At 54.3% G+C, this 20,814-nt stretch overlaps 4 protein-coding genes across 4 annotated transcripts in view; 2 read left to right on the forward strand and 2 right to left on the reverse strand.

Annotated features, from left to right (window-relative positions):
- Positions 1 to 8,836, forward strand: part of Sult2b1 (sulfotransferase family 2B member 1) — a 30,513-nt gene extending 21,677 nt beyond the window's left edge. Inside the window, exons 3-7 of the mRNA XM_052162845.1 lie at positions 1,701 to 1,909; positions 2,887 to 3,013; positions 3,285 to 3,379; positions 6,783 to 6,963; positions 8,615 to 8,836. Coding sequence (XP_052018805.1) covers positions 1,701 to 1,909; positions 2,887 to 3,013; positions 3,285 to 3,379; positions 6,783 to 6,963; positions 8,615 to 8,826 — 824 coding nt within the window. The 3' untranslated portion in view covers positions 8,827 to 8,836. The remainder of the gene's footprint in view (positions 1 to 1,700; positions 1,910 to 2,886; positions 3,014 to 3,284; positions 3,380 to 6,782; positions 6,964 to 8,614) is intronic.
- A 528-nt stretch (positions 8,837 to 9,364) lies between these two features.
- Positions 9,365 to 16,744, reverse strand: Fam83e (family with sequence similarity 83 member E). Its single transcript, XM_052178698.1, has 5 exons — positions 16,271 to 16,744; positions 15,390 to 15,557; positions 15,037 to 15,161; positions 11,750 to 12,194; positions 9,365 to 9,974 (listed from the first exon to the last, which is right to left on the reverse strand). The coding sequence occupies exons 1-5, from the start codon at positions 16,742 to 16,744 to the stop codon at positions 9,741 to 9,743; spliced, it is 1,446 nt and encodes a 481-aa protein (XP_052034658.1). The 3' UTR covers positions 9,365 to 9,740.
- On the forward strand, positions 13,450 to 13,922 carry Spaca4 (sperm acrosome associated 4). The gene has a single exon (XM_052178710.1). It carries the CDS (start codon positions 13,450 to 13,452, stop codon positions 13,831 to 13,833), a length of 384 nt encoding a protein of 127 aa, XP_052034670.1. The 3' UTR covers positions 13,834 to 13,922.
- A 1,270-nt stretch (positions 16,745 to 18,014) lies between the features above and the next one.
- On the reverse strand, positions 18,015 to 20,802 carry Rpl18 (ribosomal protein L18). The gene is made up of 6 exons (XM_052162917.1): positions 20,651 to 20,802; positions 19,459 to 19,545; positions 19,171 to 19,278; positions 18,792 to 18,890; positions 18,351 to 18,544; positions 18,015 to 18,133 (listed from the first exon to the last, which is right to left on the reverse strand). Exons 1-6 carry the CDS (start codon positions 20,651 to 20,653, stop codon positions 18,058 to 18,060), a joined length of 567 nt encoding a protein of 188 aa, XP_052018877.1. The 5' UTR covers positions 20,654 to 20,802; the 3' UTR covers positions 18,015 to 18,057.
- Between the last annotated feature and the right edge of the window lie 12 nt (positions 20,803 to 20,814).

Consider the following 20,814-nt stretch of genomic DNA (forward strand, 5'->3'; position numbering starts at 1 on the left):
GCAGTCAGTACTCCTAACTACTGAGCCATCTCTCCATACACCCTTTTCTTTCTTTCTCTCTTCCTTCCTTCCTTCCTTCCTTCCTTCCTTCCTTCCTTCCTTCCTTTCTTTTTGGATTTGGATTTGTTTTTTTCAAGACAGGGTTTCTCTGTATAGCCCTGGCTGTCCTGGAACTCACTCTGTAGACCAGGCTGGCCTCAAACTCAGCAATCCACCTGCCTCTGCCTCCCAGAGTGCTGGGATTACAGGCATGCGCCACCACTGCCCGGGCCTTTTCTTATCAAAGAATTTATTTAAGGGATGCTGGAGAGATGTCTCAGTGCTTAAGAGCACTGGCTACTCTTCCAGAGGTCCTGAGTTCAATTCCCAGCAACTACATGGTAGCTCACAACCATCTGTAATAGGATCTGATGCCCTCTTCTGGCATGCAGGTATATATGCAGACAGAGCATTCATATAATTCATATACTTCTTTTGTTTGGTTGGTTGGTTTTGGTTTTTTTGGATTTGGTTTTTTTGAGACAGGGTTTCTCTATATAGCCCTGGCTATCCTAGAACTCATTCTGTAGACCAGGCTGGCCTTGAACTCAGAAATTCTCCTGCCTCTGCCTCCCAGACTGCTGAGATTACAGGCGTGTGCCACCACCCACCCCCTGGCTCATATACTTTTAAATTTTTCTTTAAATTTTATTTTTATGGGGCCAAAGAGATGGTTCTGTGGGTTAAGAACACTAACTGCTCTTCCAGAGGTCCTGAGATCAAATTCCAGCAACCAGACGGTGGCTCACAACCATCTGTAATGGGATCTGATGCCCTCTTCTGGAGTGTCTGAAGACAAGTGACAGTGTATTCTCACACATAAAATAATCTTTATTTTATTTTATATTATTTTACTTTACTCTTATTCTATGTGGATGGGTAATTCACATGCATTTATGTCTGTGCACTGTGTGTATGCATCGCCAGCAGAGGCTAGAAAATCGCATCCCCTGGAGCAGGAGTTACTGATGCCTGTGAGCTGCCGTGCTAGTGCTGGGACCCGAACCTGGGTCCTCCACAAGCACTGTTGGGTCTCCTGACCGTGGAGCCATTTCTCCAGCTCTCTTTATCTTCGTCAGTGTTCTGTTGCTGTGAAGAGACACTGCGACTCTTATAATAGAAAGCATTATTTGGGGGTTAGTCCATTGTCCTCATAGCACAGAACGTGGTGGTATGCTGGCATGCAGCAGACATGCTTCGAGTTCCACAGCCACGCCCTCATGCAGCAGGAAGAGAAAGACCCTGGCTTGGCCTTCTGAACCCCAGCGGCACCCTTCTTCCAATAAGAAGAATAATTCTCTTAATCCTTTCAAATAGTGCCACTCCCTGGTGGCTAAGCCTTCAAATCTATGAACCTTTGGGGGCCTTTCTTATTCAACCGCCACACCCATGAATTTTGGTTGCTGTTTTGTTTGTTTGTTTTTTGCTTTCCGAGACAGGGTTTCAAACTGTAATTCAGACAGGCCTGAAATTCCAGGTGCTCCTGCTGCCCTGGCCTCCACCCAGGGTGCTGCAATGACACCATGGACCACCACACCAGCCCTGTTCCCTGCCTCTGTCCTGCTTTCTTAGCTGGCTCTAAGGTCTGGAGACTATGAGTGTAGCCCCACAGCTCGCCACCCCCCTTTTTACTGCCAGCTAACTTTCTGTTGTCCTGGTAGGTACCAACTGGATGATTGAGATCGTCTGCTTAATCCTGAAAGACGGGGACCCCTCGTGGATCCATTCGGAGCCCATCTGGCAGCGCGCACCCTGGTGCGAGACCATCATAAGCGCCTTCAGCCTCTCAGACCGGCCCAGCCCCCGCCTTATGAGCTCCCACCTCCCTATCGAACTGTTCACTAAGGCCGCCTTCACCTCCAAGGCTAAGGTGAGCCGGGTGAGCGGTGGGTGGATCTGATTGATTGACAAGGGGCTCTTCGGAGATGCAAAACTGATGGACAGGCGGCCCTTCCTTGGTAGCCCTACCTTTTAAAGGGGAGCCGAGGACTCCAGGCTAGGTGTGGTGGTGTGTGCCTGTCACTCTAGTATTTGAAAAGCAGAAATAGGAGAGTAGTCGTGATTTACAGGTCATCCTAGGCTACAAAACAATATCCCATCAAACAAACAAACAAAGGTGGCGCAGGCCTTTAATCCCAGCACTCAGGAGGCAGAGGCAGGTGGATCTCTGAGTTTTAGGCCAGCCTGGTCTACAGAGCGAGTTCCAAGACAGCCAGGACTACATGGAGAAACCTTATTTCAAAAAAAAGAAAAAAAAAAAGGAAAAGAAAAGAAAACCAAAAAATTGAGGGACTAGGGAAGCAACCTGCTAAGTTGATAACGTGCAGGCAAAGCCCTGGGCTGAATCCCCAGCAACTGCATAAACTAGGCATGGTTGTCTGTCTGTCTGTCTGTCTGGTTGGTTGGTTTGTTGGGTTGCATCGGGTTTTTTATTTGTTTTGTTGGTTTTTGTTTTCCTGTTTTTTCAAGATTTCTCTGTTGAGTCCTGGCTGTCTTGGAACTCACTTTGTAGACCAGGCTGTCCTCAAACTCTCAGAGATCCCCCTGCCTCTGCCTTCTGAGTGCTGGGATTGAACGTGTGCACCACCACCACCACCACCACCACCACCACCACCACCAGGTTGATGGGCACTTGCAACCTGAGCACTCAGGAGGCAGAAGCAAGATCATAGTTGGCTAAGTATCAAGGTCAAGGCCAGCCTGGGATAATACAGCAATGTTTACAAAATCAATCAACACAAGAGAGTTTGTTCTGCCTGCAGTCACAAGAGGAGGACAAAGCAGACCTTCAGGGGCGGGGTCCTCCCGTATCTGACACCTTCTCCCTTCCCCTCTGTCTGTGTACAGGTGATTTACTTGGGCCGGAACCCCCGGGACGTCGTGGTCTCTCTCTATTATTACTCTAAGATTGCTGGGCAATTAAAGGACCCTGGTACACCCGACCAGTTCCTTCAGAATTTCCTCAAAGGAGAAGGTGAGGACCAGGAAGGGAAGAGTCAGAAGAAACAGAGATGGGGAGAGATGGAGGCCAGCAGAGATGGATGCAGAGACAGGAGAGACAGAGACCAAGAGGCAGAAGAGCAGAGATATGGGATGGACGGTGCAGGGGTGGGCCGCACAGCCGGGAGCTGGCTCGGGTGGGTCTCTAACCCTGGCTGAAAGGCTCCAGGCAGCCAGGAGAGAGTGGCGTGTGCAGCCTGGCCCTGGGAGCCGTGTGGCCCTCACACACCCTCCGTTGCCTGCAGTGCAGTTTGGCTCCTGGTTTGACCACATCAAGGGCTGGATCCGGATGCAGAACCAAGAGAACTTCCTGTTTCTTACCTACGAGGAGCTGCAGCAGGTAGGTTTGTCTGGTGTCTGCCCTTGGCCCTCCTCCCTCACCTCACCACGCATACCTAGACCCCTGCCAACTTCCTACTAGTCTCTGTACCAGGAAACAAAACTTCTGGGGGTCTGGGGATAGGGAAGGGGTGACAATAGGCAGATGGAGCAAATCCACTCAAGATCAGCCGGGATGGCCACAGAGACAGCAACAGGCGAAAGCAAGCACTGGGGAGAGTCTCCGGATGGAGCAGCCAGTGCAAAGGCCCTGGGGAAACCTCATCCTCCTCTTCCTCATCTTCCTCCTCCTCCACCTCCCCCCTCTCTCCTCTCTTCCATCACTCTAAGTCTCATGTAGCCCAAGTATCTGAAGATGACCTTGAATTTGTTTTTAAGATTTATTTATTATCTGTAAGTACACTGTAGCTGTCTTCAGACACACCAGAAGAGGGCATCAGATCTCATTATGGATGGTTGTGAACCACCATGTGGTTGCTGAAATTTGAACTCAGGACCTTCGGAAGAGCAGTCAGTGCTCTTAACTGCCGAGCCATCTCTCCAGCCCTGACCTTGAACTAATTCTGTTTCCAACTCCTGAGATTGCAGGAGTTTGCCACCATGTCTGGTGTATGCAGTGCTTGGGATCAAACCGCAGCCTCTCCAAATGCTAAGCAAGCACTGTCTCAGGGGAGTGAGACATTCTCCTATCCCATCCCCCACTCAGCCTCCCCAAGTGCCCAAGGGCTAGTATCACAGACATACTCCACCACGACTTTTCAGTTTGAGGGACTGAACTCACATTAGGCAAGTGAGGTCCTCCTCAGGTGCTCAGTGGGAGATTCTCGGCAAGAATTCTCCACCCTTAGCCCTTGTTTGTTAACATTAGGTTCTCACTATGTCTCCCTGAAGGCCTTGAACTGTCAGCCCTCCTGCAGGCGCCAGTGACCGAGGCAACAGGCTTGTGCCACCAGGTCTGGCTTCTGGAGAAACATTTTATAGTCTTAGAATTACAAACCAGTCACCTCCGTAGATTCTCAGTGCATAGGGAGTGTCCTCCTCAGGACCAGTGAGGAGGGTGACCCGGAGCAGGGCTGTGAGGCATGTGACTGGCCCTGCGCACTGGACCCACCCGAGCCCGGTCCAGCCTTGTCTCAGTGGGAATGACTAGCTAGGGTCTGAGTAAGGGCAAATCAGACTAGTTATGTGGAGAGCCAGTGCCTGCCGTCTGCAGGTTCACAGCCAGCCAGAGCTACAGAGTGAGACCCTGCCTCAAAAGCCTGAAAGACAAAACAAAAAGCGACAACTAAAACCCAAACAATCAAAGAAAAGCCCAGAGAGAAGGCTCAGTGGGCAAGTCTGGCTGCTGCTGCTGCAGACTCAAGTGACTGGGCTTCTGGCCCGTGACTGGGCTTCCGGCCCGTGACTGGGCTTCCGGCATGTGACTGGGCTTCTGTCCGGCGCTCACCTGGTGGCTCACAGTTGCCTACAACTCCAGTCTCAGGGCATTTGATGACCTTTTCTGGCCTCTGTAGCCCACATGGTATACATGCATGCATACATACATACATACTAGCGGGTAAAACACTCATATGCATATTTTTTTTAAAGTTTAAAAGAGTTAACATGTTGACTCAAAGGGGAAAGTCACTTGCTGCCAAGCCTGACAGCCTGAGTTCAATCTCCAAGTGTGGAAGGAGGGACCCCTTCTGACCCCTGCTGGTTGTCCTCTGACCTCCACATGTACATATAATCAGCGCGCGCGTGCGCGCGCGCGCGCGCGCACACACACACACACACACACACACAAATGTAATAAAAGCATTTCTTCTTTTTTCTTTTCTTTCTTTTTCTTTCTTTCTTTCTTTCTTTCTTTCTTTCTTTCTTTCTTTCTTTCTTTCTTTTTCTTTCTTTCTTTCTTTCTTTCTTTTTTTCCGAGACAGGGTTTCTCTGTGTAGCCCTGGCTGTCCTGGAACTCACTCTGTAGACCAGGCTGGCTTCGAACTCAGAAATCTGCCTGCCTCTGCATTCCAAGTGCTGGGACTAAAGGCGTGTGCCACCACTGCCCAGCTCAAAAAACATTTTCAAAGTTATAAATATATATATTAAAATGGCAACGGCTCACCCATTTTAAGCTGTGAAAATTGTAATTTTTCTTTTTAGGTTTACCATGGTATGCTATTAGCCATGTTCAGGGGAGGAAACTGGAACTTTAGTGCTCTAGAGTGGTTTGGTTGTTTTTCTAAGACACACAGCAATTCCCTGCAGCCCCCATATTCTACCCTGATACATTTCTTCTGATAGCAAGTTCTGGAAAGGGTTTCAGCACCATGTCTCCCTCCCTGCATTTCCTCAGCCTTTATTCTCCAAAGCAGAAACTGGGCCGTGGAGCCTAGACAGCTTCTGGGCCACTCCTGGGGCGTGAGGCACCGCCCACACACGTGTTTCTGGGACAGGCCCGCGGCTCAGAGAATAAAGGGTTATGAAACCAGGAATGGCCTGGAAAGGCAGGCTGTGGGGCTGTGCCATGACCAGCTATGCAGGGCACTGGATGCCGCGATGGCTGTGAGATTGAGGGGACCTGTGGGGTGCGGGAGTCTGTGCTTCTAGGCTGTGAGGCTTTGACCAAGTGTCTTGCTATCTCTGGACCTGTGTTTGCCGACTAGGGTGTGACATTTCTTCCAAGGTCGATCAGCACAAATGTGAATGAGGGCTGAGGCCCATGGATTTGAGCCAGGAGTCCTGAGGAAAGCGGCAGTTGAGTTTATCAGTGACAAAGGGCAAATCAAGAGATCTTGTGCCAAGATCCAGAGGGAGGAAAGTGTGGGAACAGTGGTATGGGAAGAAGGGGTTCACACCAAACCACTCTTGAAAGCTAGGTTTGGGGAAGGGGGCTCTGCCCTATGTCCTGGGAAGCCACCGGATCACTGGAACTGAGGGGGCAGGAGGCCAGAGGCAGGCAGGCTGGGGTTTCAGAGGGGAGGGTCAGGGTCTGGCCAGGGAGAGGATGATCTGGTGGACCAGGATGGGGGACACTGGGACACAGAGATGAGGGGATGTGCACAAGAAGACAGGCAAGACAGGCGGGCAGAAAGGACAAGGATGAAGACAGACAGGCATCTGGGCTGAGGCAGACAGGGAAGGCTAGACAGAGACTAGTGGCTGGGCATGCGGGGCGGTGGGGGGAGCAGAGCAGCCCCACGCATACACACACAGTGTTTGCTTCACACACACAGCAGCATTCTCTGTACACTGCTGAGCTGATTTCTATCAGCCTACGCTCCCCCACCTCCTGCAGAACCCTCGAGAACAGGGAGGCCCAACACATTGGCTGGGAGATGGGGAAACTGAGGCAGAGAGTCAGGAACCACTCCAGGCTAAACAAAGTGGTCCCCACTCCACTGACAGCTCTCTTCCTACCTCAGGACCTGCGAGGCTCCGTGCAACGAGTCTGTGAGTTCCTGGGCCGGCCACTGGGTGAAGAGGCCCTGAGCTCTGTGGTGGCCCATTCAGCGTTTGCAGCCATGAAGGCCAATACCATGTCCAACTATACGCTGCTGCCGGCCAGCCTGCTAGACCACCGCCAGGGGGCGTTCCTGCGCAAAGGTACCACTGTGGGCCTCGAGCCAATTTCACAGCGTTCTGGGCCTCCATTTTCCCAGAAGCCATGTGAAGTGTACAGGGCCTCAGGTCTTCACTCTCAGCAGGAGGTCTGGCCCCGCCTGCTGACCTGCCTGCATCTGAGCCTCCCCCTGGAACAAAGGATCCCAAGTGGGGCCAAAGCAGGGCTCTAGCAATGTGAGGTGAAAGTCCCCAGGAACCTTTTTATTAGTTAGTACCCAGTGCAGAATAATTCAGTGTGCTAGACTTGAGGCCAGCCTGGGGTACTAGAGATTCTGTCTCTAAACAAAGCAACTGCAACACAGGATGCCCAGGTGATTCAGTTCAATCCCTTGTCTGCTGTGCGATTTCATGTTCTAAACTTGGGAATCCTTCAGGGAGCTGCCTCGCCTCACAGGAGGTCACACAGCATGTGACTAAAATATAGCAAGCTACTGGAAAGAGCGTTTTCCACGCAGGCAAGAGGTGGATGCCTAGTCGTCATGGCGATACGAGGGACCAGGACTCAGGACTGCATGCTTGCAGGGCTGCAGGGCGCCTCACTGAGACAGCTCGCTGGCTGTGAGGGCCTCAGGCTGGTCCATTCATGTGAAGCCTCTAGATTGCCTGGCTCGGGTAGCCTGGCCATTGTTAAGTCAGAAGAATGTTGAGACCATGTTGGGTGTCTGAAGGGAACTTGGGCGAGAGTCTTGTGCTGGCAGAGACAGCTCCCCAGAGGAGGTGACACCGGCTGTTAAAGGGGTGTTTGGGTGCCAAGAGGGAGGCGAGTTCTAAGAGGGTATCTGGGAGGTTGAGGTCAAAGAACAGGGCTGTCATGGGGTCACCTAGGTGTAAGGGAAAGAGGTGGGAAGTATGGGGGGCTCTGGGCAGCTGACACAGGTGGTGTGGTTGGACATGGTGAGGGAGGTTGAAGGCACATCTGTATTAGTTTGGGTTCTCTAGAGTCACAGAATGTATGGGCAGTCTCTATATAGTTAGGGAATTTGTCGATGACTTACAGTCTATAGTCCAACTCCCCCAACAATGGTCAGCAGCAGTTGTGGATGGAAGTCCAAGGATCTAGCAGTTGCTCAGTCCCACGAGGCAAGCAGGCAAGGAAGAGTGAGTAAATCTTCCTTCTTCCAATGGCCTTATGTAGCCGGGCGGTGGTGGCGCACGCCTGTAATCCCAGTACTCTGGGAGGCAGAGGCAGGTGGATTTCTGAGTTCAAGGCCAGCCTGGTCTACAGAGTGAGTTCCAGGACAGCCAGAACTACACAGAGAAATCCTGTCTCGAAAAAAAAACCAAATCCAAAAGACCAATGTCCTTATGTATCTCCAGCAGAGGGTGTGGCTCAGATTACAGGCGTGTGGGTCTCCATGCCTTTAATCCCAGAAGATCTTGAACTCGGAGATCTCCTTGTCTTAATCTTCTGGAATTCATAGCCACTATGCTTCAAGGTCTCCATGCCAAGATCCAGGTCAGAAACTTATATCTCTGAGCCTCCAGATTAGGATCATAGGTGAGCCTTCCGATTCTAGATTGTAGTTCATTCCAGATATAGTCAAGTTGACAACCAGGAATAGCCACTACAAGCTGAGAGGAAGAGGGGTACCCCGGCAGCTCCTCACTGGTCTCTTCCTTTGTCCCCTTCCAGGGATCAGTGGTGACTGGAAGAACCACTTCACTGTGGCGCAGAGCGAGGCTTTTGACCGTGTCTACCGGGAGCGGATGCATGGGCTGCCAAGCTTCCCCTGGGACAAGTCTGAAGAGGACAGCAGCCCCGACGGCGATGGCGAGCCTGACCCTGAACCCAGCCCCAGCCCGGGCCTAGCCTCCGATGACCCCAACCCAGGATCCTCACAATAAACTTGTCACTCCAGCAACTCCTTCCTCTGTGCTGACTCTCCAGGGCAGGCATGGGGTGCAGGCAGGCAGAGCCGCCAGCCACACACCACACAGACAGAATGCACTGCAGAAGGCAGTGTGACTCACGGATCACCCCACGCTTGGGAGGTAGAGGCAGGGGGATTGCAAATTCACATGTAGCCTGAGCTCCTCAGTGACCGTATCACAGCAACAACACGAGATACAAGGGGCTGGGGAACTTGGGCAAGGGGTTCTTGAACTTGAATTCAACAGGATGCCAAGTCCACTGTCCCACAGGCTGGACCCCTAGACCTGAGGGGAACCCTGGGTCTGAAGGAGAGCTTGGGAGGGTGCTGGAGTCTGGACTCTGGAGCAGGAGGGGGTGGGGCAGGGAAGGCAACGGTAGGTTTGGGAGGGTTGTGGAGGAGACACATGTCTGTGCTGTTGGAGTTTAATCTGAGCAGAAATACAGGGAAGCACTCTGAGGCCCCCCTCCCTTAGCTCCCACAGAAAACTCCAGACATATTCTAGTGTCGTAGTGTCCCCAGTACTTTCCAGACCTATGGTTTTTTTTTCAGCTTTGCCTATCCCCCCCTTAACCTCTATCCCCATAATTCTCCTCTCCTGGACTCACTTTATCCGCATCTTCTCTGCCGTGGGGTTGCCCCACTATCTCTCTATACAGCACACGGTGAGGCAGCTGAGCCTGTCTGCAGCAGCCCTCTCTGCTGCTCCGGAACCCTCTGCCCATTTCCCAGATGGTAACACTGAGCCCTTAGCTCTGGTGAGCTCACCCAATTCTAGATCAATTAAGACCAATCCCTTCTGCTGCCAAGATCCTAGACTAGAGGCCTCAGACACAGCCACTGTCCGGGTGGCGCCCTAAACTGACCCATGGCTGGCCAGGGCTCCGGTTAGCGTCTCCTTCCAGAGCCTGAGCCAGAGGCCCAGTCTGATGTGGTGGCGTTGTCCCCCAATCTCCTCTGGGCTGGGGATAGGTAACGCAGGCGGCGAGCTGGAATCAAGGGTAGGGGGCCACCCCAGGGCTGTGCCCGGAAGTCCACCTCAGCTCTGGGCCCACCTCCGGTGCCCCGCTGCCTCATCAGGGCCCTGGCCGGAGTGTCCTTGGAGTCCCAGGGCTTCTTGGGCTGTGAAGAAAAAAAGAGGTGAGTGGTTGCTGGGGCTGAGCTGGTGGGGTGCTGGGGCTGAGCTGGTGGGGTGCTGGGGCTGAGCTGGTGGGGTGCTGGGGCTGAGCTGGTGGGGTGCTAGCGCCTTGTGCACACACCGATCCTCAGCACTGTATAGACCAATCACGACGGGCACTCGGGAGGTGGCAGCAGGGCATCAGAAGCTCAAGACCAGCCCGGATCACATAAAACCCATGTCAAAATAAGGGGAGGGGGGAGAGGCTAAGAGGTGGCTCAGTAGGTAACATGTGGAGACCACCAATAACAATCTTAGAGCTGGAGGGCAGAGACGAGTGAACCCCGAGGCTCCAAGAATAGTGAGAGACAGGTCTTGAACACTAAGGGGGAGAGTGACAGGAAGACCCTGAGATTGACATCTGGCCTCAACAGGCACACACCAGTGAACACACCTACAACCACAGGAACACACACACACTAGAGGGGAGAATATCTTGGGGCCCAGAAATGAGGGAAAAGGGACAAAGGGTGAGAGACAAGGAAGAAGTAAGGCAGAGTAAGATGGGAGGGCACGGAGGAGATTTGGAGGGAGAGAGACAGGAGTTAGGAGGTGGAGGGAGGAGTTGGAGGTAGAGGAGGGAGGAGTTAGAAGTGGAAGAGGGAGGAGTTGGAGGTGGAGGAGGGAGGAGTTAGGGTAGAGGAGGGAGGAGTTGGAGGTGGAGGAGGGAGGAGTTAGAGGTGGAAGAGGGAGGAGGTGCAGGTGGAGGAGGGAGGAGGAGTTGGAAATGGAAGGAAGGAGGAGGTAAAGGAGGAGGTGGATGGCCGATACCAGGGAGGAGATGGAAGAGAGGAGAGGAAACAGGAAGGGGAGGAGGGGTGACAGGTAGAGAGAGGAGGGAGAGATGACAGCAGAGGAGATGAGGAAGATGAAGGGAAGCTTCCAGAGCCAGGGGGGCATAAGAGGGAGGCCCGGTGCCCCAGACCCACAGGGGATGCCTTTCCTCTTGCCCGGAGCTGGGGAAGAACAGGAAGTAGCTGTGGCCCATCGGGGCGGGGCAACAAATATTTGCCAAGGGAGGAGAGGGCCTGGTGGAGGCGAGGCAAGGACCTTGACCGGCCGCCCACTCCTTTTCCTTTAGGTCTAACTTCACTGACAAATCTGACGGAAGGGACTCTGTCCCAATCAGGGAACAGATTGGGAAAACTGAGGCCAGCAGGGGTTAACTCACTGAGGGATCTAATCCTCTCTGCTGCATTCTGGGTAAGGCTACCGTCTCTCCCACATGGCTCTGCTTTTCCTCGTGCAACAATATGACCCACAGAGAGAGAAACTGAGGCTCAGAGACTCATTTCCCACCCAGGACTATCCAAGCAGCTAAACTGGACTCAGCCAGATCCTCACTCTCCATACAACTGCAGACAGATTCTCAGCTCCCTGCCCCCCTCCGTTTCCCCAACACCCTAAGGACAGTCACATGTAGGAAGTCAACAAGTCCTATAGGGAAAGAGTCAGAGCTAAGTTCCAACCCCTCTCAGGTGCCTCAGTTTCCCCATCTGTGAAATAGATAGGTTAAGTTTGACCAATGTAGTCAGGCATGGTGGTGCACGCCTGTCATCCCAACACAAGGAATGTGGCGGCAGGAGAATCAGTTGAAGGCCAGCCTCAGCTCTACAACTCTCTTTCAAAAGGAAACCTGCTTCCTGCTTCTGGCATCCCAGCAGGGCCTCTGTCTCTTGGCTTCGGTGCCTCAGTCCTAGTCCTCATCAGGGGGTCTCACCTCATTGTCACCATCACTGGAGCCAGAGAGCTGGGACAGGCGGCTAAGGTCCCACAGGGAGCGGCTGGGTCGGGTTGGGGGACCACTGGTTGTCCTGGTGCGCTGAACGCTCCTCAAGATGTCACTGAGAGCTGGCCCTATGGTGGCGGGGCTTTCCCGTTTGTCCCCCTCGAGGATGTGACAGGCAGTGAGGCGGTGAGCCAAAGGCCCATCAGACAGCAAGGGCGCTACAGGGGCCACAGGACAGCGCGAGGCCACACGGTGTGGGCTTCGGGGCAGCTGTGGGCCCTCGGGAGGACTGAACAGAGGGCTTCGGGCTGGTGCTGGTGGGAGCGGCTGAGAGGCCGCGTACAGGACACGGAACTCCTGGCTGAAGGCATCTGCGATTTCTCCAGTGAGCAAGGTCACCAGGCCCCGGTGCAGGCGTGAGTCACTCCACGTGAAGCTAGGAATGGAAGGCGACAGTCAGGACTGTGGCACCCACGTTAGTTCCCCAGGTCCCGTGACCTTGGGATATGATCTCACAGGCCTCAGCTCCTCTGGGGAAAAGGACAATAAGGCCAATCATCTACCTTACGGCTAGTCACAACCAACCTGGGGACAACGTGGTGATAGAAGCCTGTAATCTGAGTACTTAGGAGGCTGAGACAGGAGGATTAGGAGCTCAAGCCCGGCCTCAGCTACATTGTTCCAAAAAACCCTAGGCTACATAAGACTATCTCAAAACAAAAACAAACAACAAGACCCAGGAAAACTTTATACTGACCACCTAAAGTTAGATAAGTTCTGTCCCACTGAGGGACATCTCAGAGCCCCAGTTTACCACAAGGCTGATCTTCTATTTTTTTATTTTTTATTTATTTTGGTTTTTTTTGGATTTGGTTTTTTTTTCAAGACAGGGTTTCTCTGTGTAGCCCTGGCTGTCCTGGAACTCACTCTATAGACCAGGCTGGCCTCGAACTCAGAGATCCACCTGCCTCTGCCTCCCAGAGTGCTGGGATTACAGGCGTGAGCCACCACCACCCTGCAAGGCTGATCTTCTAATACCCACAGGACCATTTCCACAGGTTCACCAGAAAGGTTGCATTTCCTAAGCATACACACTCTCCATCAGGATCCAAGATGCACTTCTGCTACACAGTGGCAAATGCCTGCATGGGGCCCACTAGGGCCCCAGGTCACATGACCGTGACTTTAACACCTCCCGTGTAAATTTGAACATCCAGGGGTCCTGCAGGCGGCAAACACTACCATCTGGCCTCAGTGGGCCATCGGCAAAGTGAGATTGCCACGGGCGGGCCGAACTTATCACGGCAGAAACAAGTCCGCATTACCTGAGTATCCTTCAGGCATCCTTACCTTGCCAGGTGACAGTTCTGGTCCCTTCAGCCTGTGGTGGGCCAGGCCGCAACCCCTCCCCCACCCCCACCCCTGGCCAACAAGGAACCCTGAGCATCTGTGAGGTCACTGAGTTCCCTGGCCCAAAGGCTTGTGGGCAGGGGTGCTGGCCCATCTCCAACCCAAGGACTCAAGAGATCCTGAGAAGGACACATTGTGTTGGGAACCAGAAACACTCCAACTCCTGACCCCCGAGGCCAGGACGAGGGGCAGGAGGTGTTCCAGGAGGTCACGCTCGGCCATCCAGGAGGTCAAGGAAGGCCCCGGCCTGGCTTGGGTGCTATCCACGCCGCCAGGCCACCATGGTCCTTGGCTGGCCGCTGCTTCTGGTGTTAGTTCTTTGCCTAGGTGCGACGGGCATCAAGGACTGCGTCTTCTGTGAGCTGACTGACTCCGCTCGGTGCCCTGGCACACACATGCGCTGTGGGGATGACGAAGATTGCTTCATAGGCCACGGAGTAGCCCAGGGTGTGGGGCCCATCATCAACAAAGGCTGCGTGCACTCCACCAGCTGTGGTCGCGAGGAACCCATCAGCTACATGGGCCTCACCTACAGCCTCACCACCACCTGCTGTTCTGGCCACCTTTGCAACAGGGGGGCTAGCCTGGCCACGGGGGTTACCAGCCTGTCTCTGGGTCTGCAGCTGCTCCTGGGCCTGCTGCTGCTGCTTCAATACTGGCCATGACCCACAGGAACTGCAGGGCCTGGGGCTGTGCCCCGGGCCTCCGCCTCCATCCCTTTTCCCCATTAAACGGCCAGAGGCGAGGTCTACCTTCTGTGGCCCTGGCTCCCTCCATTCCAGGACGCATGGGAGGCAGGCAGGCAAAGCCTCTGGCATCCCATCGTGTGGGGTGTGGCCTGTGACTCTCACTGGTCAGCTATGCCCCATTGGTCCTAAGACGCACATCTTTTCAAGTGTTCGCAGATGCTTCTTTATGTTGGCGTCACCTTAAGAGTCCGTGACATGCGGTAATATCAATAATACCAAATGGGGTTTCAGAGGACTTTTTTTTTTTTTGGTGATTTTTGAGGCAGGGTTCCCTGCGTGCCAGGATGACTTCCAATTCTCTACACAGCTAAGGATGGCTTTGACCTCTGTGATCTTCTTTCTGTTGCGTGTCACCCGCATCCAGCTCTGAAGCACTTAGGTCATGTGTTGGCCACCGCTCTGTCCTCTGGCAATGGCAGGATGAGAGCGTCACTCCAAAGCAGTGTGGTCTTGGGGCTGGGGTTGGGGTCGCAAAAGCTGAACAGGACCAGGACCGGCAGGGTCAGTCCTTGGTGGGAACTTGCCGGAAATGCACGTTCCCACCACTGGCCAGGTGAATGCAGGCAGCTGTGTCCTCAAATCTGCTGAGTACGGCCTTCTGTACCCTTCCAGAAGAGTGGTTCCTGGTAGGCACCTCTTTCCGTGGGCACCTGGCCATGTCTGGAGGATTCCGGGATTGTCGTGATGTTGAGTGGGTAAGGGACACACCACTGACATCCGCTGGGTGGAGAGGCAGGGCTGAGGCTCCGGGCGCCAAGATTCTGACCCCTAGCATCTCATCCTGAGGGGTGCCACAGAACAGGAAGGAGGAAGTCACCTGAAGTCACACAGCTAGGAGCTGGCAGGCTTAGGAGCTGAAACCAGCTATCGGCACCCAGAGTCCAGCCTCAGTTTCCCAAGTTGGGATTCCCAAGGCCACTCACCTGGCCCACAGCAGAGACAGCCCTAAGCGCTCTCTGTGGCAGAACAACCTCCTTTCCTGGATGAGTGTGGACTCACTGTAGAGATGAGAGTGGAGTGCAGAGACCCAGGAAGGACGCTCCACCATCACAATCCCCTCCCCTGTCCTCTGAGCATGCGGAGGGAGGGCTGAGCACAGGGTGTCATGAGGGGACACACCTGTAGGATCCCGAGATGACCCTGTCACCGTCCAGCAGCAGGAACTTCTCCCGCACGTGACCGCTCACCTGCCGACGCCTGCGGCTCTGGAAGGTGTGGCCCCGCACGGTCCGGATATCCAGGTTCTGGGAAAGGGCATATTCTATGATGCCACGGATACTGGCCCAGCATCCCCAGGGCCACTGGTAGCACATCTTAAATCCAAGGATAACTAGCTCTGGATCAAGGATTCCTACTACGGGACAACCGCCACGCCCATCCCCAGAGCCATGGGTCTCAGATCTCAGGGAACCCCAAGAAATGTCCCCCTCTGAGGAACAGGGACATTTAGATGGCTCTGGCCTGGCTCCTACCTCAGTGGTCCACAAGTTCACCCCTAACTGCTGGGCCAGTGCCTGGAAGGCAGGCAGGTGCTGGTGGTCAAGAAGTAAGTAGACAGGAATCCATCGGCGCGTGGCAGCATCCACCATGTCTCTGAGCAGGTCAGGATCGGTGAAGACGTCCATGACGACAGCCACCAGCTAGGGCAGGGAAGGGGGATTGTGGCACCGCGGGCAAGGTGCTCTGAAGACACAGGCTTCCATGGGACGCTCAGGGATGGCAGGGAGATTCCCACCCTGCCTCTTCCCTGCATGGAGTGAGGCCCAGGCTGCCCTTTTAGGAGACCCGTTGCCTAAAAGCTCATCTTTTAATCCCACAGATTGTCGATCCCATATTGTCCTTTAGAATGCCAAAGATCCATGGCTCCGGGTTAGGGCTGGGTGCTGGTGACCAGGAAGCCTAGGCCACTAAGGTGTGCCCTGGAGGCGGACGGTTATGGTGGCATGACTCATCAACCAGGTCACTCAGAACAATGAGCTGCATCGGCCGTTTCTCCACAACCTCCACTCTCAGAAGGCCGCACATATTAACCTGCGTAGACCACTTGGCACTGGAGCCATGGAAACCCCAAGATTACTACCTAAGGAATATGGCTTCAGGGGGGGTGGGGGCAGGACAGCTACAGGGCCCCTGGGGCTTTCCTGGAGGAAGCTAGGTGTCTCTGGTTTGCTGTGAAAGAGACTGACTGACAAATGGTCACCACTTAGCTCCAGAGGCACAGATAGCAGGTCTCAGGGAGTAAGAGGACTGAGGGCAAAGGATAAAGCCCGGGTCCCAGGTGCAGAGGAACATGCGTACAGCCTCGGGAGGGTATGGGGAAAAGCCTAGGTACTGGTCACGGGGTGGCACCCACCTTGCGAGCAGCCTGGATTTCCTGGCGTATCAACTCTTTAATGGGTGGTTGGCCCTCGCTGGGTGGCTGGGTGTAGAGCTGTGCCCGGGTGATGCCCTTCCAGGCAGTGTCTTCAGGCCAGCCCAGCCGCAGCAGGGGTGCCGGCTCCTCAGATTGCCTAGGCCAGTAGGTCAGGCTGCCCACGTCCCCATCAGTGATGGCCGTTCCCGTGCCTGCTGCACCAGGCTCCTGGCTTGGCACTGTCCAGTCCTCAGCAGCTGTAGCCAGGGCTTGAGCCTCATCTGTGCTCAGGAAGGGGGGCAGCCTCTCCTGCTGTATGCAGGCCCAGAAGGCCTCCTCACCAGTGCTCAGCAGGGCTTCAAGTGCCAGCCGCTGGCCCTCAGAGTACAAGAGTGCAGAGCTGGCCTTGGTCAGGGTTGGCTCGTCAGCCCCCAACTCCTCTCCTTCCAGTGCGGCCAGCTGAGAGGCTGCCATTAGAGCCACGCAAGGCCTCAAGAGGCCAGGTCCTGCAGGGTCTAGATAGCTTTTGGAGATTGACCATCTGGGGTCTTGTGACCACCCAACGTCCCCAGGGTAGGTCTATAAACATCCACACGGCTCCCTGAAGCTGTCCCTGACTCAGTCCCTACAGACTATACCATTGCACATCGATCTGATCACGTGCCCACTACCACCTGTCAGTCAGCCATCTCTCCCATTTTGCCTCTGCCAAACCGCAGGACCACCTCCAATTTGGAGCCCCAGCAGTTTTAGGTGGCTCTTGGCTGCTCCAGGCCTGTCCTGTCAGGATGACCTGCCTGCCCTGGCAGGGCTGGCTACCAGCCTAACCATTTTCTGGTAAATGGCTGCTTGCCTGTCTTTGGTCACCCTACAGCTTGGAACCAATGGCTCGGTTGCCTGCCACTTTGGCTTATCTGTGGTATCTGACCCACTCTCTCCTCCCTTTCATTGCTGCCCGGCAGATAACCTCAGCACTTGATGCCAGGAGTCAGTTTTGAAGTCTGAGTAAACTTTCTTGCGAACCACCCCAGCTCCCACAGGCTAACAGATCTCCGCGGTCTGCCTGTCAGAGGGACAAGGAATCCATTGCCTGTCCCCCCCCTGCCCCCCCAGGCACTTGCTTTCAATGAGGATCTCCAAGTCTACCTCAAAACCAGCCTAAGACCCTCCAATCCATCGAGAACCCAGCCTGGGTTCCTTACCAGTCTCTCGTCTCCTGGCTGTGCCCTACTTCCTGGACAGGAATCTTGTACCTGTGAAGCCGGAAGCCAGTTCCAGCCGCCTGGCTCCACAGACGCAGAGGTGGAGTGAGGCCAGGCCTCTGTCCACAGACCCCGGCCGGCTGGTGGGAGGGCCAGCTTAGAAGGCTCCCTCGAGCAGCTCTCCACCCAACAGGGCGCAGCAGTCAGGCCACAGCCCCTTGTGCAAACAGTGGGGAGGGACTACTGGGCATCTCGGCGGAGACTGGCGGAGGCTGGGCCTCACCTGTTCTCACGCCTTCCCTCACAGCCCCCAGCAGGTCAATCTTGGGAAAAGCTAATCCTAGGAGGAAGTAGTTAACACAATACCCAGCAGGGGCAGGGCTCTAATCAAGGGCAGGGCTGCACAGGTGCAGAAGGGCCTGTAGAGCAGGCACCACCCCCTTCCCCAAAGATGGTCTGTACTGACCCAAATCAAATGGTGTCCCCCTCGGTGGCCCTCATCCCACCCTGCCCCATCCCAACATCATGGACAAACAGGCCCATCAACATCCAAAGCATTTTTATTAACATAAGATGGATCCAGGGTTAGTTTTTGTAGCCTCGGCTGGCCCTTCTGCCTCTGGCACGCTCAAACTTCCGGCCCTTGGATCGGACATAGGGTCTGTGGGAAAAGGAAGGAGGGAGGGAGGTGAGAAACGCCTAGCTCAGTGGCCACTAGAACCTGATCCCATCACGCTGAGAACCTCTTCTGAGCCTTCGCACCCACCCCTCAGAAGTGGCACTTCGCCCTGAGTTGTGACCACCCCCACCCAGTGAACTCAACATCCTAGTGGTCACTATGACTAACAGCTACCAAAGGACAAGGCCTTGATACTCACTTGGTGTGGCTGTGTGGGGTTCCTGGGGCCTTGCCAAAATGTCGGTAGACCTCTCGGCCCTTCCGAGGACCAGACAGGAGCACAGTGCCTCGGCCCTTGGGAGACTCCAGAGCCAGCTGGTCAAAGGTGAGGATCTTACCCCCAGCCTTGAGGATGCGACTTCGAGCCCGGCTGCTCACCCGCAATGCGCACACCTGAGGAGACACACCAGGAGCTGAGGACTGCCACACCCCCATATAGCAGACTGATAGACAACTGTCACTAAAATCTCTCCAGAGGATGGCAAGCACCGTCAATGCTTTCCACCCAAACACCATTCCACAGTGGTGAGGGGACAAAGACGGGCCCTGATTACAGCTCCCATAGAAGGCACCACCGGCACACAGCAAAGCCTCCAGCTTGGCCAGAAACATGGCCCCCAGGCCCATGCTGGTCACCCACCTTCAGCTTGGGTACGTCCAGAATCCGCACATCATCTGTGACAGTGCCCACAACCACAGCGGTCTTGTTCTCCCGGCCAGGAAGCTTCATCTTTCGGATCTGACAGGGGCAAGCTAGTTAAAACTTTCTGTGCCCACACTGTTACCCAGAAGACCAACCTCCCTTCTCCCCAGTAACAGGCCTCTGACGGCTTGCCAGATATCACTGATTTGGAATCTTTACAACCCCAGGACTGAACCAAATCAGAGAAATCCCCAGGTAGAAAAAGACCAAGGGCTTGTCACTTGAGGAGGCAAGGCAGAGAGGCCAAAGCAGAGGTCTGCAATCCTCTGCTGGCCTCAGCACCCCAGAACTTAAGTGCCCCTGCCCGACTACTAACCATCCGGGACAGGGACAGAGGTGGTCGGTTGGTGCGGCTCATAAATAACCTCTTCAGCACAACCTGATTGAAGGTGGAGTTGGTGCGTCTGGCCAGAAACCTGTACAGCTAGAAGGGGCAGGAAAAGACAGAACATGTGACTACCTCCTCCAAAGCCAGGCCTCTCCACAGCGCTCCCACCCTGCTTAACTCCTGGTGGTGAGGGTGGGGGACACTGTGTCCAGGCCCCTCCTCTCCCCACCCCACTCACTACGGGAGCTGTAAAATGATGGCATAGCTGGGGCTTACCTTGACTAGCAGCCGCAGGTAGATGTCCTGGCTTTTGGGCTCCTTGCGCCGAACCTTTCGGTCCTTGTTGTGGCGAATGTCAACACCCTGTGGTAGGTGAAGAACTAGTATAGAGCTAACTCTCCAACAAGCGCCCTCTACCTGTAGTTGTTTCTTATCTTTCAGACTACTTAGTTAACAAACAATTCAACCCCCAAAAGATTCAAATTAGACGGAGACATTTCCCAACCATTGACAAATTCACTTAATACAGGCAAGTAAGATTTTTGTCTGGGCTAAGGGCCATTCCTCTCAGATTCCAGAAACTCACTGAATCACTGTCTCAGAGTAAAAACTAAGATGCACAAGACATGCTGCTAGTTCAGTGTACCCTAGAGCACTTGCTTAGCATGTGAAGCCCTGGGTTCTGGGCCCAGTATAGGTGCGATTCCTGCAAAAAAAATGTTAGGCTCTGTTTATGTTCTCAAAACTAGTTCCCAATCTGGAAAGCAGTCAAAAGAAGCCAACAGTCCATTCTAGATATGTAATTATGTCTGTGACAAAAATCAAGACTACCTACTTAAAAAAAAAATCCCAGGAAGGCCAAGTGCTCGGGTTTATTTTATCCCCACTAATTTTCTAAGTTGTTGGCATCCAGAAGTAGTTACTAACAGCGGTTTCATTGCACCTTCAAGACCCTATGGCAGACATCCTCATGAACGTCTTCCCAAATCACAAGGCATGGACAGGATTACTACACACCCTTCCGACCAAAAACACTGGGAACACTGTTCCGGGAAGCACGGGGTCGGGGGAGGACTGACGTCCGCTTGTCCCTAAACCCGGCAATGTGGAGTTTCACTGCCCGTAGTAGTCAACTTCCCAAATGCACGGGAACTGGGCGCAGTGGTCCCGCCTGGAATCCTAGCACTCGAAAGACTAAGGCAAGGGAGCTGCCGAAGGTTCCAGGTCAGATTGGACTCACTGGGAGTTGCAATTAGCCCAGATCACAGAACCAAACTTTGTAAGAAAAACGACGAGTCTCTGGAGGCGCCCGGGGCCGGCCTCTGGCTCCGGTAAGTCCCGGTCGAAGACTCCATCCCATCCCCCAGTCTCCCTTGGCACCACCCGCACCCCTCCGCCGCTCTGCGACCCAGACTCGCTGAGGATGGCAGCGGATGGGACACTCGCGGACGCCACTAAGCGCGCTCACCATGATGGCGCCTCCTGCTCGGCCAGGTCCAGAAAGACGGAACAGCGCCGGAGTGGGCGGGGAAAGAGCGGCCTGTGAGACGCACTCGTGACGCAACACAGGACACTCTATCCTGAGCTGGTTTCTCTGTGGTGTGTTGGTGACGTCACTTGGGCGCGACGCGA

Source organism: Apodemus sylvaticus, chromosome 1 (assembly GCF_947179515.1).
Source record: "Apodemus sylvaticus chromosome 1, mApoSyl1.1, whole genome shotgun sequence".
In the NCBI taxonomy this organism is placed as follows: Eukaryota; Metazoa; Chordata; class Mammalia; order Rodentia; family Muridae; genus Apodemus; species Apodemus sylvaticus.